The following is a 25,026-nucleotide window of genomic DNA, read 5'->3' as shown; positions in this document are numbered from 1 at the left end:
CAGCACTCAGCAAACACAGCGCTCTAATCCAAAAGCAGCAATTCCTTGTTTAAAAGCGACTTAGAACTCCTAATGAACCAGTGTCTCTTCAACTTTTGATATCACTTTTTGCAATTTGCAATCGTTTGTTCAAAATTGACATAAATATCACCAAAATTTCGCGAATTTTGAATTTTTGCCATCAAAATTCTGTCATGTGACTGAAAACGTGACTTTGGTTTCGCGAATTTCTTTATTGTTTGTTTTCAATCAACACACTTTTTTCAAATGAAAAATCAGCTTTTTGAGGGTTCAATCAAGGCTTTGCCCAAAAAGTCTGTTGTTAAACTCCCAATTAACTAAGAATATCATTTATTATGGTGAGTTATACCAGAAAATTAGTTTATTTCCAAAAAAATCAATGTTTTACTAACTGTTGAATAACAAAAGACTGAAGATAAAGTTCAAAATCAACCTGAAAATGAACAACCTTCAACCGGTCAAGTTCCTCAAATTCCTGAAGTTTCTTCATTACCACAAAATCCTCAATTGAATCAAATAAATAACAATAATAATAATGCTAAACCTATAAAATCAAATTATTCACCAAATCAACATCAACAAAGACCACAACAACAACAACAACAACAACAACAACAACAATTAACTCAAGCTTTGAAAAATGCACTTTATAGTGCAAAAGATCGAATGTTTATATTAACTTTAGAACAAGATTTAATTCAATTCATTTCCTCAAATACTGATTCATATCTATTAAGACCAATGAATTCATATTATAGATTATTAACTCATCAAACTGCTGAATATTATAATTTAGGTCATAGTCTTCATAATGATGGTACTTCAATTTTAGTTTTTAAGAATTTTGGTGTGGAAATTAATCCAATAAGATCATTATCTTCAATTCCTTATGATTTTTCAATTCCTTTACAAAATTTACATCCTCAATTCCATGCTGCTCATTTACAACATCATCAAGGTTATTCAGCTACTGGTGGTGGTTCTCATCCACCTCCTCCACCTCCAGGTATTGTTCCAGGTTCTATTCCTGGTGGTCCTCCATTTGGTTATCTTCCACAAGGTTTACCACAAGGTCTGCCTCAAGGTTTACCACATGGTTTACCACGAGATTTATCTCAAGGACCTCCTCCGCCTGGTTATTCCCCAATTCAACAACATCAACAACATCAACATCAACCTCCTTTCACACAACCAACTAGTGTTGGTTCAAGTATAAATCCAAATAATGATTCAATCAAATCTCCAATATCGAATATAAGTACACCAAATGATGTTGGTAAGAAGGAATTCAAATTAATGAGACGTAAAGATGATGATGTAAATGAAAAAGATGAAACTTTGGGAAAAAAAGATGATAAATCAACAACAACCGCTTCAGATAGATTAAATTCTAAAGAAAATGAAGATCCAATTAAATTAGAATCTGAAAGAGCTTCAAGAGAATCAATATATCAAAAGGCAAGAGAACGTATTTTTCAAGCTGATGAAGATGAAGAAGATGAAGATGATGATGGAGAAGATGAATCCAAAATTAATAATAACAATACCACAAGTCCTGATATCCCAAGAATAATACCACAATCATATCAAACACATATACATTCCCCAATATTAACAAATCATCAACCATATCAATCTATACCAATACAACAATTCCCATCATATGGATATCCAACACCACAATCAAATACTACTACTACATCTCAACATTATCCAATCTCATCACCAAATTCATCATATTATTATCCAATTTCTTATCCTGGAAATGTGATACCATCACAAACTGCTGGATATCCACAAGGATTTTCAAACAGTGCTGGTACTACAAGTACATCATCAAATGGTAATGTTAATGATTTATCAAATCAATATTATTATGCTCAATCAAGTCCACAACAATATCAATCACATCATAATCATCATGGTCAAGGTCAAGGTTTTAGAAAAGGTAGAGGTGGATATAATTCAAATTATAAACGAAATTATTCAAATTATAATAATTATAATAATTCTGGATATTATCAACAAGGTTATAATAAAGGATATCAAAATAATCAACAAAATAATAATCAATATCAACAAAATAATCGTGATGTGAATTTAAATAAGGAAAATGATGAAGATAATAATGATGAAGAAGAACAAGAAGAGGAAGAAATTTCACAAGATTTAATTGATAAATTACGAATTGATGATGAAAAATCTGAAACTCCTAAAACTGAAGAATAATGTTTGATTTATAGGTTAATAATTTATATAGAATTACAAATCAAAAATGTTATTCATCAATTAAATATAAATTTGTAGATATTAATAACGTATGGTATACAAAAACTTTTCTTTAATTAGCCATCTATATCATATCTTTCATCTTTCAACTTCTGTCTCTTCTTATATATAGGTGTATGGTATATGTATAATCATTTTTTTACAATATCAACCCCCCAATTTAAACTTAAATGAGTAACTTTATCATCATCAATAAATTTAGATTGAGCAGAATATGAACCTCTTGCTAATAAACCACTTGGGGCTTCAGTTTCAGGTAAAATAACTTCATAAAATGGTTTATCTTTTGTATTTGGAGCATAAGAACCTAAAGGATCTTCAACTTTATCAACTCTTATACCTGCTTTTTTTATAGCTTGTAAATATTTTATACCTGTAACAATTTCATGTTGAACTTTAAATTTAATTTTTAATTTATATATTGATTTTTCTTTAATTTTAAAATAATTTTTTGTTAAATTTTCTAATATATCATTTTTGGTTAAATCAACAACAATTGGTGATTCACCATCAATTAATAATGACATTTCTAAAATAACAACTCTTCTATCATCATTTGGATCAACTGGTAAAGGTTCACCACCTAATAAACCTAATGATTTTTTCCATTTTTGTAAAGATTCATCTTCTGCATCTAATTTTGCATATTCATCAACAGTTTTTTTAGCAGATGGAATATAACCACTTTCAACTTCTGGAATTAAATCATCACCTTCTTGTTTAGACATATTGAATTGTATTATGGGTGTTTGATTTGTATATATATATGTATGATTAGATTGAGTGCTTATTCAATATGACGCGTATGTTTTATTATTAATTTAAAAGTCAAAAACCTGAAAAGTACTTATGTGCCTTAATAAAAAGAGTTCCAAATCAACAACAATTTGAATTTTTTAAGAATTGAATATAGATGTAGGTACGATCTAAAAATATCAATTGACAGGAATGTTCTATTGTACTGAGTCACTGAGTCAGCCGAATGTGTTCTAAGAATTTATTTTTTTCTAGAGAATTCCTGAAGATTGATTCAATTCCTTTATAAAACGTCTGCATTGAAATGTTTCAATTTTGATTCAATTTTGGTTTTCAGATTCGAATCGGAATGTTTTTTTATTTTGATTTTGATGATGTAATTGCTTTGTAATCATTCTGTCAATTTTATTCAGTGTCACTATTAAGTATGGAGAATAATAACTTGAAGAATATTAGTGGGTACAGGTCTTGTTCAAGGGTTTTTAGCTTAGAGTGGTGAGATTGGTGTGTTGAATTGATTATTTTGCTTTCACTCAGAATAGACTGGCAGCTTCCATTTGTTGTCTGTTGTGTTCCAGCCTTATCAGTTTAATTATGTCTCGGTGCAAGCCGAAGATATAAAGACTTGAAAAAGTATATCAATTCAAACGTTTCCTAAAAAACTCAATATATAGTTGGATAAATAGTCATAAGTCACAAATGTATCAATTACCAGATATCGCTACACTCCCTGGATTACCACAACAAGAACAAGATCAAGTATTAATCCATCTTTTCGAAGAATCAAATACTTTAATTCAATACTTGAGACCTTATCTATCAACTCCATTCACATCATATTTAGATTTCATTCAAACTTCAAGAGATGCTTTTTTAAAACTAGTAAATGATCGTGATTTAAAAGAAATCCAAACAGATTATAGAGTTCATGATATAATTTCATGTCATCCAAGATTAGGTGTCCCCAAAACGGTTAAACTTAGTGAACATTCAAGTAAAGAACAAGCTTCATTACAATCAAATGATGAAATAATTTCAAAATTTATTAAATTAAATGAAGATTATGAATCTCAATATCCTGGTTTAAAATTTGTATTATTTGTTAATGGAAGATCAAAAGATCAAGTCATTGAGTTATTCAATTCAAGAATTGAAAGAAATGATTATAAACAAGAAGTTATTGATGCTTTAAATGCAATGTGTGATATTGCTATTGATCGTTATAAAAAATTATCTGCAAAAATATGATATTAAGTGTACAGTATAAATCAAAATCAAACATGTATATTAAAAGCAAACAAAATTGTTACAAAAAAAAAGATGTAATTGAAATATTATAATGATAAAATGAGATGATCAAATTGTATAAAAAAATAAAAATATAAAGAAACTGAATCACACATTAATTTTACATAACGTCGCTAATCATAAAAGTTTTCGTTTTCTGTCTCAAATGCCAATCAAATCACAAGAAATAATCTGGAGTTTTTCTTGTAACTGTTGGTTCACCTGGCCTTACACTTGGATCATATTGTAAAAATTGTCTTGAATGTTGTTCATCAACTTCCATAATTGCAGCTTGATTACCACATCTATAACAATAATTTGGTGCTGAAAATATAGTAACAACAGATTCTTGATGAGACCATGAATAACCTTCCATAACCAATTGATGAGCTCTTGCAATTAATGATAATCCATTAGTATGATTGAATTGTTCACTAATATCTTGACCAAAAGTGAAACCAGCACCTCTTGGACTAATACCCCATCCACCTCTATCATCAGGATCTGACCATAATAAATCACACATTGGACCTTCATGTGGAACTTCTTGAATTCTATTCAATTCACGAACTTGATCTATAGTTTCAATTAATGGTGAAAGACCACCATGTAAACAAAAAATTTTATTATCAACTAATGCAGTAATTGGGAAATAATCAAATAAATCTGTAAATAATTTCCAAACATTTGCAGAACCATATTTTCTTAAACATTCATCATAAAACCCATAAACTTGAGTAATTTGTCTTGATTCATGATTCCCTCTTAATATAGTGATTCTATTTGGATATCTAACCTTCATTGCAACCAAATAACTTACAGTTTCAACAGAATAATAACCTCTATCAACATAATCACCCATAAATAAATAATTTGTATCAGGACATGGACCACCAATTTTAAATAATTCCATTAAATCATGAAATTGACCATGAACATCACCACAAATTGTTACAGGAACATTAACAGGTTGAACATTTTCCTCAAATTGTAAAACATCAATAGCCATTTTACATAATCTTCTAACATTTTCTTCAGATAAAGGTTGACATTTACTTAAATGTTCAATCCATTCATCTAATTGATTTATATTTTGTGATGATAATTCAGGAGGTGGACCTTCTTTTGTTTGGAAAGGTTGATTGAATGAATAATCTCCTGTTGAATTAACTTCTTCTTCTTCAAGACTTGTATCTAATTCTACAGCATCTTCCATTTGAACATCTGTATCTAAATCCATTTTGGCCTAATTGTATGATTATTTGAAGTATTGATTTCTATAATTTCTATTCTTGTTTGTGAGTGTGATGAAAAAAGTTGTTTTCAAACTTTTGTTATAAATGAGTATAATTTGTTGTATTTATGATTAAATGCTAAAACTTTCAAAAAATTCTTGATTTGAAATGCTTTTTGATTTCTTTATATATCAAAAAAATGATTATTTTTGATCCTTATTCTTTTTGTTCTTGTTTATTTCAATGAAATTGTGGATCACCAATTCCAAATAATAATATTTTGTTGTTGTATATAATTGATTAAAGTAAATTAATAATTCTCAAAATTATGGTATGGGATATTAATTTTCTTTCCAAAGGCAAAGGCAAAAAAAAAAATTGAAAATTCCTTTAAATATTTGAGTAGTTAACCAGGGAAAAGCACCAATCAGTATTCACTCAATGGAACAAGTTCAAATGATACACTTTTGTAAAAGAAACACTAAGTTTAATTTGGGTAATTGAGATTTGAATTGGTTGTCGTTTCAAGCTTTGTTGTGGTTTTGGCTTTTTGGATTTCGTCGCTTTTTTTGCGTTGAAGGGGATTTTTCGCGGTCGGGTGACACCCTTGTTGTTAACTATGGGGAGATGAGTTTTAAGTGGGATTTAAGTAGTTTTAGAAAGGTTAATTAGTTGTTGATTGTGATATTGTTACTCTTGAGAATTTGAGGTTTCGAATGGTGTAATTTTCATGTAGATTTGTAGTGGTTAAGGTGGTGGAATTCATGGTTGTTTTGTAAATTTAGTGATAATAGTTAAGCGAGTTTAGTGTAATTTTAGAAACGTTAATCAATTGAATTGGAAAGCTGGTTATAAGCTGATACATACTGAATATTGAGAGAATAAGAAGATGCTTGGAAGCCTTCAGCTTATCTTTAATCATAGAAATACGTCTGTATTAATTAACATCTCAAAAATATTATCATTATAGTATAATGTCTCAGAGTCACAGTGGGTATTAAAGAAGATATAGCTGATATGAGCGAAATACACATGCCAATAATTGTGTCAACTTATAACCAAGGTCTTAAAGACTGCAAATCAACAGTAACAACATCATCACATACATTACAACTAATTAATATTGTTTGACATATAAATCAGAAAATTTAACCACTGGTATAAAATATAGTCAAAAATATCCAAATATGGAAATTTTCGAGAGTCGTAAAATTTAAGCAAGCACAAAACATTTTATACGTCAACAATTTCATAGATAATAGATCAACATATCACAGATTGATATATTTTGAGATGATTTCCATATAATTCAAACAGCTTACCAAATAAGATCATAATCATGTCATCACCACCACCTATAGCATCAAATTCAACTGAACATTCAGCACTAATTAAATTATCACCATTTTTACAACCTTGGAAACCAACATTATTAGCATATACTGCATCTTTAGGTTCAGTTGCTGGTGGATATCCATTAGATTCAATTAAATCACGTATGCAAACTCATGGTTTTAAGAATATAACTGGTGCTTTTTTGAACACTGTGAAGAATGAAGGTTTAAGAGGTTTATTCCGTGGTATATCATCACCAATTTTCACAATTGCAATATCAAGATCTTTAAACGTTTCAGTTTTTTCCATGGTTAAACCTTATACATCTAAATTATCTTTGGGATCAGGTGATAATTTCAATCCAGTATTAAGAGTCTTGGGTAATAATTTACCAAGTTCATTTGTTTCTGGTTATTGTGCAGGTTTTATAACAAGTTTATGGGCATGTCCTTTTGAATTTGTTAAATTATTTTCACAAATTTCATTCTTGGAGAATAAATCCAAGATTGGTAATTTGGAAGCATTAAGACAAATCATTAATAAGAATGGGATTATGGGATTATATACAGGTTATAAATTTCAATTTTTAAGAGATACTTTCGGTGCAGCTATTTATTTTACATCATATGAATCAATTAAATTAATTTTAAATTCATTCTTAACTAAAGAACAAAAGCATGAAACAAATTCTATAATTGATAATTTCTCAAATAGTTGGATTTCAATTGCATTATCAGGTGGTCTTAGTGGTGCATTATGTTGGATTGCAATTTTCCCATTTGATACTTTAAAAAGTTTAGAACAAAAATCTTTAATTTCTACAATAGTTAATAAAGATTATAAAACTATAGATACATTGTTCCTTAGAGGTAATATTTATAGAGGTGTAAGTGCATCTATCTTAAGATCTTTTTTCACTAGTACATTGTTTTTCTCAACTTATGAATATTTGATGAAAGTGGTGGCATAGAATAAAGATTTACATTTATTTATGTATTTATTTATGTTTAATAAAGAAAAAATAGTGAAATTAATTGTAGAAGTTGGATTTTACTAATATTACAGATTTCATATAAGTTGAAATTTTCGCTGTTAATCTCGCCTAAACTTGATCTAAACAAACAAACCCCAGATTGAAACCATTGGATATCAAGACATCAATTGGAAGACAGGTTCCAGGGTACAGGGGTGACTCTACAATAAAATGAATGTCCCATGAAGCGCTTGGGCTGAATTGGTGCTTGTTTGATTTCTTTATTAGTTCTTACTGGATCTGGAGGTTAACCGCTCAAAAGTTGAACATTACCTTGGTGAAGATCTGTTGATGTACAAGCTCAAGGTTTCTCGCAAAGATATATACTGACGATCCTGGTCTTGATTACTCTATAAATTGATCAGAGACTCCTGGTTTACATTGCAAGCTAATTTAATTCATCTCATAATACACAATCAAAACCAGTGACAATGACAACCACAACCACAACATATCCATGGTGGAAAGACTCCACAATTTATCAAATATGGCCAGCTTCATTCAGAGATTCCAATGGTGATGGGTTTGGTGATATTCCAGGTATTATTAAAAGTTTAGATCATATCAAATCCTTAGGGGTTTCAGTTGTTTGGTTATCACCTCATTATGATTCTCCACAAGATGATATGGGTTATGATATTTCAAATTATGAAGCCATTTATGAAAAATATGGTACAATGGATGATATGAATCAATTGATTGATGAAATTCATAAAAGAGATATGAAACTGATTTTAGATTTAGTTGTTAATCATACTTCATCTGAACATTCATGGTTTAAAGAATCAAAATCATCATTAGATAACCCCAAGAGAGATTGGTACATTTGGAGGAAACCACGTTATGATTCTAATGGGAATAGACAACCACCAACAAATTGGTTATCATATTTTTCAGGTTCAACATGGAATTATGATGAAAAAACAGATGAATATTATTTATGTTTCTTTGCAAAGACTCAACCTGATTTAAATTGGGAAAATGAAGAAACAAGAAATGCTATATATAAATCAGCTTTAGAATTTTGGTTTAAAAAGGGTATTGATGGATTTAGAATTGATACTGCTGGTAAATATTCTAAAATTTATGGTAAAGATGGTAAAACATTTGAAGATGCACCAATTGTTTATCCTGATCAATATTATCAACCATCAAGTCAATTTACAAATAATGGACCACGTATTCATGAATTCCATAAAGAAATGTTTAGTGAAATCACTTCAAAGTATGATGCCTTAACAGTGGGTGAAGTTGGTAATTGTTCAAAACAAGAAGCAATAGAATATGTCTCAGCTGCCGAAAAGGAAATGAATATGTTGTTCTTATTTGATGTTGTTCATCTTGGTTCAAATAGAGAAGATAGATTCAAATATAAAGGATTCACATTAAAAGATTTCAAAAATGCCGTTGCATCTCAAAGTGATTTTATTAAAGGCACAGATGCTTGGTCAACAGTCTTTATCGAAAATCATGATCAACCTCGTGCTGTTACAAGATTTGGTAACACCTCAAATAGTCAATTGTGGTCTAAATCAGCTAAATTGTTAGCATTATTACAAACTACTTTAACTGGTACTTTATACATCTATCAAGGTCAAGAAATTGGTATGACCAATTTACCAAGATCATGGGATATTGAAGAATACAAAGATATCAATACTATTAATTATTGGGCTGAACATAAGAAACTCAATCCAAATGATCCAGAAGCTGATGAAAACTTATTAGATGTTATTAACTTAGTCGCTAGAGATCATGCAAGATCTCCAGTTCAATGGGATGATTCTATTAATGGTGGGTTTTCAACTGGTACACCATGGACCCGTGTTAATGATAACTATAAAGACATAAATGTTAAAGCACAAACAGGTGATCCAAATTCAGTGTTTTCTTTTTATCAAAATGCTATTAAAGTTAGACAATTATATAAAAATTTATTCATTCATGGTGATTTTGAAATCTTGGATTATGAAATTGATAAATTATTCACTTATATCAAATCTTCAGATGATCAAAGAGCTTATATTGTTTTAAATTTTTCTGATAAAGAGGTCCCATTTAAACAGTTGGTTGATGGTAATTTGAAATTGATCAATTCTAATGTTAAAGATGTCAAGGAAGATACTTTAACTCCTTATGAAGGTAGAGTTTACTTGATTGATTGAGCAACTTAAAGCTCGTCGACTTATTATCATCCTTCCCTATGAAATAAATACACAAACCATTGATTATCCTAATCGAATTGTAAAGTTTATATGAGTCAAATTTTGTTGTACATAGAAATCTCCGCGAATTGAGCTATCGCTTACTTTAATTTTCAGCTACAAGTACTTCACAGTTTAGGACCTAAAAATATCAACAAAGACCTCCAGGCACATCATCTCCTATTCAATTGATTAAGAGTAGTACTCTGTTCCCTTTTTGAGCTTACTCTCTTTGAAAAAAATAGCATCTTTAGAAAAATCAGAGCCTCATATTTCATACCATTATTTCAACAAAAATTCAAAGGGATTAATAAACCAAACCAATACAAACAATCCGGTGTCCATTGATCACCTCTATTAATGCTCATATCCAAACTCTACACATCAATAATATAAATGCCTCCCAAATCAAATGGAGTCAAGACCGAGCCCAAAAAAGCTCATCAAGATGATGATATACAAGTTGTTAATACAGTGATTTCATGTCTTGATATAATTTCAAGACAACGTATAAACAAAGGTGTTAAATCAACAAGATGTACACATATTAGTTGTTTTGATTTATCAAGTTTTTGTGAAATCAATAGTATTCCACCATCATATTATGAAAAGGATAAAGTTGAATTCAATGAAAGACCAACAAGGTATGAAGCTAAGAAAATTGTTCAAGAAATTAAAGATGATCAAACAAATTCAAATTCAGATGCATTATTCCAATTGAAATTAAATGGGAAAAATGTAACGTTACATGCAAGGAAATTAACAGGGAAAAGGAAAGATTTTGGTAAAGAACTTCGATGTCCAATTTGTAATGTTAAGTTTTTACAAAATGAACTCATAGCTGATGATTTTATGATTACCTTATTGAAAAATGTACCCAGTGATGTTGAAAGTATTGAAATTGATGAAAGTATGATGGTTAAGCTAGTCAAAGAAAAAACACCTTTTGAATCTGAAAAAGTAGTTGAAGTTTTAGATATAGAATCTGAATCTGAATCTGAAAATTTAAAAAAATCAAGAAGAACTAGAAGAAGGAGATCAGGTAATAATAATGATAACAATAACGATCATGAGGATGAGGATGAAGAAGATTCAGATGATGAGCCAATAAGCTCTCAAGTAAGAAGAAGTAAAAGACATAAAAATGTTATAAAAATTGTTGAAATGAATGATGATGAAGATGAAGATGATAAAGATGGTCTTGCTTATGACAGCTTAGATGAATTGTTCAATGATAAAATTAATGGAACTTCTTCACATAAAGGAACTCAAGATGATCCTTTAGTTATAGATTAGGATTAAAATAAATGATGATGATTATGACAATAAAAATTTGTTACATATACAATTTGTAACCTAGTATATAATAAAAATGAAAGAGATTTCATATGTACATTAAAAATTTATAATCTAAATTTGTTTCATGCTGATTCGATTTGTTTGTTTTGTTGATCTGTTTGTTTTCTTTTGATGATTTCTATATAATTTGAAGGTATATAACCAGTCTTCCCATTTCTTGACCTTACTCTCCACCATTGACTTGGTTTACCCATAGGATCTGTCTTGGATAAAATTGCAACCAAGTCACCATCTTTCATTTCTAATTCAACATCTTTATTTTCTGGTACGAAATTATATAGAGCTCTACCAAATTCAATTGATGATAAATCAGTTGGTGTTTGACCATTTAATTGACCTCCTGGGCCATTTGGATAACCTCCTGGTAACGGTAGGTTTTTTTGACTTGCCAAATGTGTTATCAATTTTTTCAATGCCCATGGTGTACCTATAGCCATTACTAAAAAGATTAATAAAGGTTTAAAACTTATTCTCTTTGTTGATTTATTTGGATCTGAGTTTGAAATTTTTTTAGCTTCAAATTTTTGAAATTCATTAGCATCTATCTTGATATTTAACTGTCTTCCTGTTATTTTGGCCAATAGCTTTTTAGCATATTTGATTAATGCAAAAATCCCCAAGAATGAACCAAGTGCATTTTTTAAATGTCCAAATTGTTCTGCAACTGAAATCATTGTGAAAAAGGAACTATGAGTCGCCATATATGTAGCTTCTAACATCTGTGCAAATCCACCAAATGCACCTATTATACTTTCAATCAGTTGGAAAGTTGCTTGAGTACTTTCAGCAAATCCACCAGGACCATTAGCACCAGGATTTTGTCCATACATCCCACCTGATCCATATCCTCCATATCCACCACCATATCCTCCATATCCACCATATCCACCACCATACATTGATCCCATACCACCATATCTTGATCCATAACTCCCTAGACCACCCATACCGCCTAACCCACCATATGAACCATATCCTCCCATACCACCTAATCCACTATAACTTGAACCATATCCACCCATACCACTTCCAAGTCCATAAGAATCACCATAAGAGTATGGAGATGTTGATGTCATCGAGCTTGTCAATGAAGTTGGTCTTTCAGGTATTGAAGGTTCTGAACTTGTTGATGTATTTGTTGAAGCCGAGGTTGTTGATGATTGAGGAAGTTCATTAGATTGACCAGACGCCACTAAATTAAAAATGTTAGTATACGAGATTGAATAGTCTCTCTTGTCGTTTGACACTCACCAGCTGCTGAAGTGCCAGCACTTGCTTCCCATGGTTTGGGTCTTGGAGCTGACGACATTGATTCTGTAATGCTTTTACTTATACCACTTCCACCGAGTAATAATGATTGAGATGATTTAAGTCTTTCAAACAGAACAGTGAAGTATTTTTTTTTGCTTTGAACTTCTTGATAAGGATTTCAAAGTAAGTACTAAATGAAGGTCCCAATATATAGTCCAAATAGTTTATGTTAACATTCAAATTAACAAACTTCTCCAGATTTCAAATTGTATTTATCAAGTTATTTCTCATTTTGAACAATCGGAAACGTCAGCATCCAGACACCACTGATTTCCTTCTGGTTAGCGGGACACACCATAATAACCAATTAAAGATATGATTGTTCTACTAATTAAGTGCTTTTAGTTTTCGATATCAATTACTCGAATTACTTAAATCACCCATGAAATCGTTTATTAATGTCCTTTTGAAATTAAATCTATAAATTACCCACCGTTTTTGATGTTGATTGAATGTCTATATAAAAGTATCAACATTTTCCAAGATGTTAAAACCTTTCCGTATTTTGGTTTGATATCTTGAAACGTTTGATAATCTATTGATTAATTTCTTATCTTTGATAACTTGATTCGTGAGCTGTTCATATTGATTTAACAAGATATTATTATCTGCTTTAAGATATTTTATAGTTTCCATAAGATCTTGAATTAAATCATTATTCTCTATATTTGATTGAGCTTGTTGTAAAGTTTTACTGGTTTCTGGTAATGACTGCATTAAATTTGGACTTGATGATGAATCTAAATCTGAATTTTTAGATATTGTGGTTCTTGGTGAACCATTTGGTGTAGTTTCATTTGATTTTTCAGCTAAATTTGTTAAATTATCTAAATCATTTTCTAGTTTACAATTTTTTTCTCTTAATTTTTTCAATTCCATCTTGTGAGTTTCTTTGACACTATTATGCTCTAATTTTAATTTATGTAATTCTAATTGTACAGAATCCAAATTTGATTGTAATTGATCATTCTCTTGATTAACAACACGATATTTAGCTTCATTCATTCTTCTTAATTCTTCATTTTCTCTTGATAATTTTTCATTTGCATCCTCTAATTCTTTTAGTTTTTCCTCGTGAAATGGTGTTTCCCATCCACTTTGACTCAATACAGGTGATGTATTCTTGAAATCTGATTGTATTGGTTGAAATTGAGTATTTGAAGATAATGAACTTAATCTTAATGAGGGAGATTTGTTTGGTGATACTCTAGCACTTGAAGAATACCATTCACCTTGTGGTAGCATTGAAGGAATATGATTTGAAGAGCCATAATTTGAAGATGCTATTGAATTAAGAGATTGATTAGATCTGGCACCTGGAGGTGGAACACCTCTAATTGAAGGAGGCGGCATAGAATTGAAATATTGTTGTTGAGCATAAGGACCGTTTCCATACTGTGTTTGTTGCTGTTGAGGTTGATTATATTGTTGGTAAGGACCCTGATGATAAGTTTGTTGATGAGGAGGAGGTCTAACAGATTGTCTTTGTTGATTAAACTGTTGGAATTGTTTTTGAATTTGTGTTTTATGTGATTTCTTAGAGTTCAACACGTTTAATGAAGTGTTTTTCAATCCATCAGTTCTTCCAGCATCTACAAGATGGAAATTTGGATGTTGATGATGATTCTCTTTCTCTTCAAACCCTTGGGACATGATTGATTGATTATCCATCCTTCTCTCTATAATCTTTCTCTCTATAAGTTGTGTAAGGACGTGGAATGTTAAGTGCTTTAATCACTTGGATACCTTATGTTGTTGCAGTGATTTCTTGACTTTCAGAGTTCTTTTAAATCCTTTATATTTCTTGTAAATTAATTCTGGATTCTGAATATTTTTCTTTGTCTATCCACAAAAAATTTGACGCGCTTTTTCTCAGACAAGTTCGTGACGCGTACGCTCTAAAAAAAGCTCCTCAAATCTTCAAACATACACAATCAGACACTGCGATACTGCGATGCTTCGATAAGTAAAGACAGATACTAAAGAGAAAAACAAGATAGTATTCAAGCGTATTCAGGAAACCCTTCATCCCTCACTGTCTTTCGAATATGCTCTTGATCTACAAAGACTCCTGCGCTCCGTTTGTTCCTGGCGACGGTAGCTCCTCTTAATAGCCATCAGACCTTCCGAAAGGAGTTAAAATTAAACACCAAAGGGGAAACAAACAAATTAGATCAAATCATCATCACGAATAAGGGAACTTGGGGTCTAGACTTCGATATTATATAACCTATATTTTCTGTACTCTACGAACGTTATAGTATTATAATCTGGTTGAATTCATGTTCATTTTCATTATATAATACATAAAAACTTAATTGTTTATTCTTCTTAAATTTCTCCTATTTTGTAATTGTGACAGATTCTTTGATTGAATTCTTCTACTATGTCTAAATCCTTGATTTTTCAAATCAACTGCATTTTGGAAAGTTGTATCACCTTCACTCAAATCTCCATCTGATGAAACATCTTTATATCTCCCATCACTCATAACTTCTCTTTTCAGTAACACCACATCATCTGAATCTTCATCTTCATCTTCATCTTCAAGATCTTCAATGTCATCACTATGAACATCTTTATCATTTTCATTATCGTATCCATTATTTAAAACTTTTGCTTCATCTTCATCTTCCTCATCTTCACCATCTTCACTATCACCACTGTAATCACTTGAGCTTCCACTACCACTTGAACTATCATCACCTGAACTCTTATATCCAAATGACATACGTTTATAAATAGCATCCAGTGATGATCTAAGTGAATTTCTAGCTTCTTCATCTCCATGACTTGTAGTGCTAATAACAGTTCCATTTGTAGTTGATGGCTTAATAACAATTTTCTTTTCATCATCTTCTTCATCATCAGCTATAATAACTTTCTTTTTATGAATTGGTTTGATTTTTTTATTTAAATCCATACCTGGAACACAAATTTCATATTTTTCTCTTGAAAATAAAGAATTTCTTAATGGGTCATCTTCATCTTCATCTTCATCAATATCTTCATCTTTTGGTTTAAAAGTATCACCAATTTCTTGAAAAGTTTGAGCTTCAATTGGTCTTGGATCATTTAAATCATCTTTAAGAAAATTTGCCAATATCGATATATTATCTTTTAAAGGATCTGGGATTTTTATATCTTCATCTAATTCATTCTCTATCTTAGCGACTGCAGTATCAACTGAAGATCCAACTTGATTAATACCACATGATGGACCGAAAATAACAGGTTTCCAAAGTAATACATCAGAATTTAATTTAACATAACCTTTAGCTTCCCATTTGGCAATGACTTTATCGACTAATTCCAGATTAATTTGTATTGCATATTTTCCAGTTATAGGATCTCTTAATAAACCTTCGATTTGTTCCAATCCAACTATAACATCTGAAGTCATCATACCCGTCATATTTGATAATTGTGTTATAGAAATTTTTAATTCATTTTTCTTTTCATTTAAAAATAAATTTGAATAAATTTCTTTCAATGTGTATGCAATTTTAACTTTCCAAAAATTTCTATAACTTAAAAGACCTAGATCTGATAATGGTTTTTCAGGGGTACCTGATTTAAATTCTCTTTTGGATAATAAATATGAAAAATCCATTAATAAACTACCATATCCCTTTCTTTGATAAATTGGTAATGTTAAAATACAACTTAAATTATAATTTGTAGAATTTAATTTTTCTTTAGAAAAATAACCAACAAAATGATGATGTTTTGTAATTGGATCTTGTTCAGTAAGGACATAAAACATAAAAGGTTCAACATCATAATATAAAGTTTTTGAATTTAAAAATAATTTTGCTAAAAGACATAAATTTTGACAATAAATAACATTTTTCCTTCCATCAATTTCAAAAATTGAATTTTCTTTAAATCTATAAATCTCATTTCCCGGTGGATGGAAAACATCACATTTTAATTTATGACGATGTAAAATATATTTTGAACTCATATATTTGAGACAATGTTCACAAATGTATAAAACTTTATTCTTACTATATTCTTCAGGATATGGTGCTGTATACCAAGTTTTAATTTCAAAATCTCTAAAATGAATATATTTTATTTTGGAACCTTGTTGATATTCATTCAAATCATAATCATGATCATTTTTAATAAAATCTTGATTAATAATTAAACTATTATTTCTTATCCTATCAGGTTCAGATTTTTTCAATAATCTTTTAAATAATAATCGATCTTTCCTTGTTGGTAATGTTTTATTATTTTGTGATTCTCCTTTTGATAATGCACCTCTATAAGGTAATTCATCTTCTGATTCATAGTCTTCTAAATCTTGATCTTCATCACTAACATTAAAATCATCTAATTCATGATCAGAAATTTCTAAAAATTCATCTTTACCTAATGGTGAAGGTTCTCTAAATTGAAATAATTTATATTGAGGATATTTAATCCTTATATTAAATTTAGAATTTGTTCTATTGAATTGAACATTTGGATTATTTGATACTAATTTTGGTTTTTCAGGTACAGGTGATGAAATTAAATGACTATGACCATGATGATGACCATTACCATTACCATTACCGCCATTTGGTGTACTTGTAACATCAGGAGTCCGACTTCTTGATCTTCTACCTTCATTTTCAAAATAATGAGTAACAATTTCTCGTTTTCTTAAACTTCTTGGAGTATTTTCACCATTTATCGGATCTAATGACATTGCTCTTTCATGAAGTTCATCATAATCTTTATTATCAGGTATTATCAGACTCTTCAGTAATCTATCTCTAAAACTTTTCTTTGCCTGTGAAGACTGTGATGACGATGATGATGGTGATGATGATGATTGAGTATCTGGAGTTGATTCGTTTATTTGATTTGATGTATTATTTTGTATGGTGGAAATTGAATTTGTATCATTGGGTATTATAGAACCATTTTGTTCATGATCCTTCTGTTGATCTGAGTCAAGATCTATGTTGTTATTGAGTTGACTTGACATGAATTATATAGATCATTAGTTTAAAATCCTAAAAGATTATTATTAATTTGATATTAGAATGTCCTTGATGTAATAATAGATAACTTTATGAATTCAATAAAAGTAGAAAACCAACCTGGAAAACAACTTTTCTTCAATAAACTAGCACAACTAATGGCTTAATCCTCCTTAAACTACCTTCTTTAAAATAATATACCAACTTTCTCTATATTATCAATATTAAATTTCGTGGAGATACCGCGCGTCTTGTTCTTATTATGATCTTGAACAGAAACAACCAACTTCAAACCAGCACTTTCCTAGTAGTCAATACCTGAGAAACCTTCTTATTCTTTCTAGAAAAGTATCAAACAAATCAATTTTGTAACCTTGAATTGAAACGATTCTTCAATAACTTTGAATTGAATTTACAACCAAAATTTCTCACACAAAGAAAAAAATCAACATTTTCATAAACGCGCACGCTCAAAAACAAAAACTTTGGAAAATTCGCGGGTATATAACCCTTCATCTAACATATAACTGAGTTGATACATGAGCAGTTTTATGAACTAATTTTCTCAGCTTGAATCATGAAAAGTATATTATGGACATATAAATCGACTGATTTCCTCACAATTATTATATATGCTCTTAAATAGTATAATATTATTTAATTGATTTTAACAATTATACGGCCACTGAGGAAATATATAACTATAATAATATCCAATATTCCAATTATGAATAGTTTGATCCATTATTTTCGCTGGCTAGACTACATAGATAGTGATTTAAGAATTTACCATGTTGTCTATGGATATAACCTTTTACTTTATAACAAGGTTTATAGAAAAGTATTTATTGGTTTATGGAGAATCAAGACAAAAATTTGGTTTCCTATTAAATTTCACTTTTTAGGTAAAATATTTAAAGGAATATTTAATCCTCAAAAATCAACAGTTATATCTGATGAGATGCTTAAGCAATGTGTAATAGATTTTAAGTACTCGCAGAAACATTTGAGAGAACAGTCTGATGAGGAATATCAGAAGCCAGTTTTCCCCATGGAGATTTGGTATGAAATTTCAAAACATATGAACCCTGTAAAATTGATTAGAATTAATAAAACTTTTTGTGATTATTTCAGTCCTTTGATTTATAAAGATCTTCAAATGGTTTTGGTGATTAGTGATACCTCTAAGATCCAGAAGAATGATCTTACTTATATGAATTACGGACCTGATTTGGTGGATAATAATATTGACGATTATGGGATATATTTAAGATATCGAGAAGGAAAGAATTTTGCTTATGAATTTCTTGATACTACATTAAGGGATGAAGTGGGATTGAAAGCTGATAATTTTGAAGTTATTTACAAATTCAGTGAGGTTAAGCACATCTTGATTCATATCATTAATAATCCAAACTCTTATTTGAAGAGATATGTTGAGCAAATTAAGTTGGATGTTTCAATGTTAAGTGCCAATGAGTTAGACGCTCTAAAAAATAAAGATGGGATTATATATAAAAAGATCAAAAATGAATTATGGAAATCAAATCATTGTTCAGTATTTAAATATTATCCTAGATATTTGATTTTTTGCTTCACAATTATGGATATGTATATGAGTTGTCGATGGCAATTACCTGATTTAGCACCTTTCAATAGAGATTATAACAATCCATCTCTTATAGATCCAAATATAGCTAAAGATATATATCCTAAGAATGTTTATATGAAGGAACTTATGCTTACCACATTGCTTCATGATTTCATAAGAGATAAATGCAAAAAAAGGAATAGAAATAAGTTGGCATTATTGAAAAAAGGTCAGATGTTGAAGAGGTTGACACCATTTGAGAATTGGCATAAAAGAACTAAAGGTATGCCTATTGTATTTAATACCCTTGATGAGATGAAATTACGCAAAACTGCTAAGTATCAATCTAGATTGGTCATTGAAGATAGATGTTTCGAGACTAAGGATTTTACTGAATCTCTTTTGATCAACACATTGAGCTCTATAACATCGAATGAATTAAATGGAGGAATCAATTGTTCAATGAGTTTCCTTGGACAAGACCTCCCTCATGAAAGTATTACTCTTATACCTCATAATTATTTAAGAACTTCTACACTTGATTACACTCGGCCAGATTTTGTTGTTATTAACAAACCAAAGAAAAACTAAAAGCTCTAAGACTACTGGTGGTTGAATGTAGACGTAGCAATACTGTTATTTTCCCACAGATATTGTTTAATATAGAAATACATGGAAAACTATTTGATGATTTGATTATTGGTTATTGGCTTCACAAAGTTGTATATTTATTGTAAATCTTGCCATGCAAAACCGTTGTTTATCTATGCACAGGAATATTACTAATTTACTAATACTTTTTTAATAATTTTAAGAATATTTATAAAATCTATACATACAAGATAGAAAAACAAAACACAAAACTAAAATTTAAATTTTATAATTAATATTGAAACAATGCATTAACATACACATAAAAACGTTATATATTCCATAAACATAACAAACATAACACAACATTAGCAAGTCATGATATCATTGAACTGATGATCCAATAGATCATTTGATTCTTATTCTTTTTTTTTCTTTTATTCTTTTGTAATTTTTCTTATTTTGTATCTTTGTTTTTTTTTCTTTTTGAGCTTTTTATTTTTAATTTAAATGATGATGATCTTTATTTTAAAAAATTATTTTTATAGTTTATAATTGTATACTGATTAAATGATGATAGTAGATGATGATGAATGATAGATGATAGATGATGAATTATTAACAAACAAAATGACAACAAACAATTAAATTAAAATTCAAATACTTGGTTGAACTCTTGGACCCCAAATATTTGGAGAATTTGAACCTTGATTTTCACCTAATGATAAAGTTAAACCTTGTAAAGAATCATTAATATCACCAGGAGTTTCATTCCCACCATTACTTGAATTTGAAGATGAACTTAAACCTCTATAAGAATCATCTTGACTTTGAGATTGACCTTGTGATGAAGAAATTGGAGGTTGATTCTGAGGAGGTTGAATAAAATTTCCTTGTTGATGTTGAGGAAATTGACCTTGAGATTGAAACAAATTAGTTGAAGAATGATGATGAGGTTGAGAACCAAATGATTGTGATGGTTGATTATTAGAACCAAATGAATTTAAATTTGTTAAACCTTGATTAAAAGGTGCAAATCTTGACATTGCATCTAAACCTGGTGTAGTTGGTTGAGATTGAGATTGAGTAATTGGTTGACCACCAAAATAACCATTTGAATTTGATTGATTAATACCATTTGAACCAATAACTTGAGGATTTGAAGATTGAGCAATTTGTTGAGGTTGAGGAGTTTGTTGATTTGATTGATTATATAAATTTGGAACTCTTGTTGGTGTTGGATTATTTCTTAATAATGCAGCTGAAGATAATGCATTACTTGATGCACTATTTAATCCACCTAAATTAAAATTTGTTGGAATTCTATTTGATGAAGCAGATTGTTGAGATAATGGAGGTGGTTGATTTCTAAATCTTTGATTATTTGATTGAGATTGATTATTTGGGATTGTTGCACCACCTGTTGATTGTTGATTTAATAAAGGAATTGCTGAATGAGATTGAGATCTTAATAAAGGAGAAGGATCATGAATTAAAGTTCTTCTTTTAATTAAAATTAAATTTTGATCATAATGTTCTAATAAACCTAAAAATCCACATAAAATTGAAATAATTTTTTTATGATTTAAAGTTAATGAAGATGGATAAGCAATTTCATTATAAATTTTATCTTTATCATCTCTAAAAAATAATAATTGAGAATAATATTCTAAAGTTTCTGGATCATTAAAATCAACTTGTTGTGGAGGAATTGGTAAATTATTAATAAATGGAATTGGTGCATAAAATCTTTCAGATCCAGTTGATTGTTGTTGTAAAGGTTGTAAATTTCCAACACCACCACCAATTATAGAATTAATATTTTTCAATCCACCTTGTTGATTTCCAACACCACCAATAACATTTGGATTACTAACACCACCTTGAGGTTGTTGTTGTTGATGTGGATGTTGTTGTTGTGGATGTTGCTGTTGTTGTTGTTGATGTTGTTGAGCCGCAGCTGCAGCTGCAACATGAGCAGCAGTAGTTGTTTGATTTGAAACATTTTGAGAAACATTTTGAGAAATAATACTTGAAGCAGGAGCAGAAGCTGCAGAAATCATTGAAGCTATAGAAACATTTGAAGCAGAACGATGTTGTTCTTCTAATTGACCTCTTTTTTCTCTTTTTTCACGTTCAATACGTTCTCTTTCAGCTAATGGTAACATTTTTTTATATTCAACTCTTAATTTTCTACCACCAATTTCTCTACCATTTAATAAATTAACAACTGCAGTAGTTTCATCTGTTGATGTAAAATTTGCAAATGCTAATCCACGGAATACACCATTATCAAAATGATAATTGAATGCATAAGGTAATGGTAAATTTAATTTTGTCATTACATCTAATAATTGTTCTTTTTTAATTGCAAATGGAATGTTTTTAATAACAATTGCAGTTGGGATTAATTCATCATCATCTTTTTCATTTAATCCTTGGTCATTTTGTTGTTGTTGTTGTTGTTGTTCATCATTATCATCATTTTGGGATTGTTGTTTTTGATTTTGATTTTGATTTTGATCAGTAATTTTATTGGCATTATTGGAATCGTTATCGTCGTTATCATTAACAAGAGTACTTAAATCATTAACGACTTTTTCATGAATCTCGTTAGTTTCATCATTTTGTAAAGATGATGAATTTTGTTGAGGTAAAACATTTGAAGTACTTGGAGAAACTCTTGTTGATTGAGGGTCATAATTAGAATTTTGATTTTGATTTTGATAAACATTAGAGACATTAGAAATCCCACCAGCAGTAGCTTGTTGGGATAAGTTTTGATTTTGATTTTGATTTTGATTATTAATTTGTTGATGTAAATTTAAATTTTGTTGATTTAAATTATTACCATAGTTATTAACAAAATTTTGATTTTCAATTGAATTAACATTGATTTGAGAGCTTGGATTTGAAACTTCTTGTTGTTGTTCAATCCATGGAGTAACATTCAGCATACCTTGTTGATTTAACCAAGATTGTTGTTGTTGTTGTTGGTTTCCACCACCAAATTGATTATTACCCCCAGTTGAAGGATGATTACCACCATTTGAAGCAGGAGCAGAATTTGGAATAATAGAAGCACCAGTTGGACCAGTTGGACCAGATGAACCAGGTGCACCAGATGAACCAGGAAGTCCAAAATAACGTGATTGAGTTAATCTTGAACTATTTGGAGTTTGACCACCATAAGCAGAAGAAGCATAAGAAGATAAAGAAGATACTGAAGTACGTCTTTGATCTTGTTGATCCAAATTGTTTGGAGTTGTAGTGAATTGTCTTAAATCCATAACTTTTATAATTGTTTCAATGTCTTTTTGATAATAATAATAATAATATAATATGATATCACACGCCTTGCCTATATCTCTTGGATATGTATTGCATTAAGCGTTTGATCTAAATGGAAATTGAGAATGACCCGACTAAATTGAATGTGCAAGTCTGAAATGATAGTGAAATTCTAGTATAAGAGATTTATGATCACACTAATCAGTTAAAATTGTTTATAAAATTAAAATTCTCTTTATAAAACAGGTTTTTTTTCTTCCTTTTTTTTTACCTCCTGCGAAATCCAAAAATCAGCAAAACCCACGAGAAGTATGAAATTGACACGAAATGAACTTTGAAATGGTAGTAACAAGTATAATATGTTTTGTGTGTTATTGTATAAAGATCTGATTCAACAATCTCTAAATCCAAAAAAAAACTGATTTTGTAAAGGTTCAAAATAAATTTCTTTATTAAAATTCAGAAAAAAACTTGTCCAATTTTTGTATTTTGTTTTTTTCACCAATGAGAAAAAGTTGAAAATAATTTTGAATTTGGGATTTAAAATTCGCGGGTGGTGTGTGTACCAGGTTTTAAGTGAGTGTAATAGTAATAATTAGGTTATTAGTGGTGTAGGGAGTTGGTTATATTGGGTTTAATGGTGTTTAATGAGGTTAAATGAGGGTGTTTATGTAGGTGTAGTTGTTTCCTGTGTGTTTGTAGGGGTGTTGGTTGTGGATTTAGTAGGCTGTTGGACTTCAAATCAAACCACATGATGGTGAGAAATTAAGAGGAAATTAGAGGAAAGTGGGTATACAAGGAGTAATTTGGAAGTGAAGATGTATTGAGGGTTTCAGATTGTGACTATATACTTATTGTAATTTATGTTTAGTTATCACTCTTCAATCGTTAAACTCCAATTTCTTATTTCTGATTCTGAATCCTGATTTCTGATCATGGAGTTAACAATTAATAAACTCAAACACAACAGATCGCATTTCGGTCACTTTAAACACTAATATTGAATGATTGAGTATGATACAGTGACTATCATCTAAAGTAAACCACAGCTAGCATTAAAACTAATTACTTTATTAAAACTTTCATAGTAAAATAATGATTTATATAGTAAGTCGGATCTCACTTATAGTCACATGACTATCCATTTCCATTTCCGACTTCCCAAATGTCTTACTTGTCGACACCAAAATTGAATTTCTTTAACGTGTTCATTGAAACAAAGTCATTTAACCACAATTATCAAACAACACCAAACAACACCAAATCATCACATAATGTCATCTCCAGCTCCAGGTGGTCAAAGAACAGACATCAAACGTCGTAACAACGCCAAATCAAAAGCTCAATCTCAACAACAAACTCCAACTTCTTCAAGATCTGCTGGATTTGGTGGTTCAAGTGCAAATTTATTAAAATTATATACTGATGAAGCTCAAGGTTTAAAAGTTGATCCTTTAGTTGTTTTATTCTTAGCTGTTGGTTTTATCTTTTCTGTTATTGCATTACATGTTATTGCTAAATTAACTGGTAAATTTACTTCATAAGAAATTAGGGATTACGTTGATATTGATATTGAACTAAAAACAAAAATGGAAATTTAAATTGAGAAAATAATGAAAAAATCAATCATAATAAGTGTTTTATGAACTAATGTATACTAGCACACTTCAAATAATATTAATTTTTTGATCTTTATATGATTTTTTTGTTGTAAATGATACACAATGAAAATTGGGAAATAAGT

At 29.7% G+C, this 25,026-nt stretch overlaps 13 protein-coding genes across 13 annotated transcripts; 7 read left to right on the top strand and 6 right to left on the bottom strand.

Annotated features, from left to right (window-relative positions):
* Positions 1 to 267: 267 nt before the first annotated feature.
* On the top strand, positions 268 to 2,250 carry RBS1 (Rbs1p; the record flags this gene model as incomplete). Its single annotated transcript, XM_011278387.1, has 2 exons — positions 268 to 321; positions 430 to 2,250. 2 exons carry the CDS (start codon positions 268 to 270, stop codon positions 2,248 to 2,250), a joined length of 1,875 nt encoding a protein of 624 aa, XP_011276689.1.
* A 191-nt stretch (positions 2,251 to 2,441) lies between these two features.
* Positions 2,442 to 3,038, bottom strand: RDI1 (Rdi1p; the record flags this gene model as incomplete). The annotated part of the gene is made up of 1 exon (XM_011278386.1): positions 2,442 to 3,038. One exon carries the CDS (start codon positions 3,036 to 3,038, stop codon positions 2,442 to 2,444), a length of 597 nt encoding a protein of 198 aa, XP_011276688.1.
* Positions 3,039 to 3,765: 727 nt separating this feature from the next.
* On the top strand, positions 3,766 to 4,314 carry BN7_977 (2-oxo-4-hydroxy-4-carboxy-5-ureidoimidazoline decarboxylase; the record flags this gene model as incomplete). The annotated part of the gene is made up of 1 exon (XM_011278385.1): positions 3,766 to 4,314. The coding sequence occupies one exon, from the start codon at positions 3,766 to 3,768 to the stop codon at positions 4,312 to 4,314; it is 549 nt and encodes a 182-aa protein (XP_011276687.1).
* Positions 4,315 to 4,531: 217 nt separating this feature from the next.
* PPH21 (phosphoprotein phosphatase 2A catalytic subunit PPH21) lies at positions 4,532 to 5,593 on the bottom strand (the record flags this gene model as incomplete). Its single annotated transcript, XM_011278384.1, has 1 exon — positions 4,532 to 5,593. One exon carries the CDS (start codon positions 5,591 to 5,593, stop codon positions 4,532 to 4,534), a length of 1,062 nt encoding a protein of 353 aa, XP_011276686.1.
* Positions 5,594 to 6,927: 1,334 nt separating this feature from the next.
* BN7_975 (Calcium-binding mitochondrial carrier protein) lies at positions 6,928 to 7,893 on the top strand (the record flags this gene model as incomplete). The annotated part of the gene is made up of 1 exon (XM_011278383.1): positions 6,928 to 7,893. The coding sequence occupies one exon, from the start codon at positions 6,928 to 6,930 to the stop codon at positions 7,891 to 7,893; it is 966 nt and encodes a 321-aa protein (XP_011276685.1).
* Positions 7,894 to 8,387: 494 nt separating this feature from the next.
* Positions 8,388 to 10,121, top strand: MAL7 (glycoside hydrolase family 13 protein; the record flags this gene model as incomplete). The annotated part of the gene is made up of 1 exon (XM_011278382.1): positions 8,388 to 10,121. The coding sequence occupies one exon, from the start codon at positions 8,388 to 8,390 to the stop codon at positions 10,119 to 10,121; it is 1,734 nt and encodes a 577-aa protein (XP_011276684.1).
* Positions 10,122 to 10,556: 435 nt separating this feature from the next.
* Positions 10,557 to 11,456, top strand: BN7_973 (E3 SUMO-protein ligase; the record flags this gene model as incomplete). Its single annotated transcript, XM_011278381.1, has 1 exon — positions 10,557 to 11,456. The coding sequence occupies one exon, from the start codon at positions 10,557 to 10,559 to the stop codon at positions 11,454 to 11,456; it is 900 nt and encodes a 299-aa protein (XP_011276683.1).
* A 125-nt stretch (positions 11,457 to 11,581) lies between these two features.
* Positions 11,582 to 12,828, bottom strand: PEX13 (peroxin PEX13; the record flags this gene model as incomplete). The annotated part of the gene is made up of 2 exons (XM_011278380.1): positions 11,582 to 12,711; positions 12,771 to 12,828. The coding sequence occupies 2 exons, from the start codon at positions 12,826 to 12,828 to the stop codon at positions 11,582 to 11,584; spliced, it is 1,188 nt and encodes a 395-aa protein (XP_011276682.1).
* A 458-nt stretch (positions 12,829 to 13,286) lies between these two features.
* BN7_971 (uncharacterized protein) lies at positions 13,287 to 14,501 on the bottom strand (the record flags this gene model as incomplete). Its single annotated transcript, XM_011278379.1, has 1 exon — positions 13,287 to 14,501. One exon carries the CDS (start codon positions 14,499 to 14,501, stop codon positions 13,287 to 13,289), a length of 1,215 nt encoding a protein of 404 aa, XP_011276681.1.
* Positions 14,502 to 15,144: 643 nt separating this feature from the next.
* BN7_970 (Histone acetyltransferase MYST4) lies at positions 15,145 to 17,814 on the bottom strand (the record flags this gene model as incomplete). The annotated part of the gene is made up of 1 exon (XM_011278378.1): positions 15,145 to 17,814. The coding sequence occupies one exon, from the start codon at positions 17,812 to 17,814 to the stop codon at positions 15,145 to 15,147; it is 2,670 nt and encodes an 889-aa protein (XP_011276680.1).
* Positions 17,815 to 18,536: 722 nt separating this feature from the next.
* On the top strand, positions 18,537 to 19,991 carry BN7_969 (uncharacterized protein; the record flags this gene model as incomplete). Its single annotated transcript, XM_011278377.1, has 1 exon — positions 18,537 to 19,991. The coding sequence occupies one exon, from the start codon at positions 18,537 to 18,539 to the stop codon at positions 19,989 to 19,991; it is 1,455 nt and encodes a 484-aa protein (XP_011276679.1).
* Positions 19,992 to 20,647: 656 nt separating this feature from the next.
* BN7_968 (Polyadenylate-binding protein, cytoplasmic and nuclear) lies at positions 20,648 to 23,281 on the bottom strand (the record flags this gene model as incomplete). Its single annotated transcript, XM_011278376.1, has 1 exon — positions 20,648 to 23,281. One exon carries the CDS (start codon positions 23,279 to 23,281, stop codon positions 20,648 to 20,650), a length of 2,634 nt encoding a protein of 877 aa, XP_011276678.1.
* Positions 23,282 to 24,556: 1,275 nt separating this feature from the next.
* On the top strand, positions 24,557 to 24,826 carry BN7_967 (SEC61-beta family protein; the record flags this gene model as incomplete). The annotated part of the gene is made up of 1 exon (XM_011278375.1): positions 24,557 to 24,826. One exon carries the CDS (start codon positions 24,557 to 24,559, stop codon positions 24,824 to 24,826), a length of 270 nt encoding a protein of 89 aa, XP_011276677.1.
* Positions 24,827 to 25,026: the final 200 nt, after the last annotated feature.

The sequence above is a fragment of the Wickerhamomyces ciferrii genome, contig 00020, assembly GCF_000313485.1.
Source record: "Wickerhamomyces ciferrii WGS project CAIF00000000 data, strain NRRL Y-1031 F-60-10, contig 00020, whole genome shotgun sequence".
In the NCBI taxonomy this organism is placed as follows: Eukaryota; Fungi; Ascomycota; class Saccharomycetes; order Phaffomycetales; family Wickerhamomycetaceae; genus Hansenula; species Hansenula ciferrii.
Note: the sequence above shows the minus strand (reverse complement) of the source record. Positions and strands in the feature narration are given on the sequence as shown.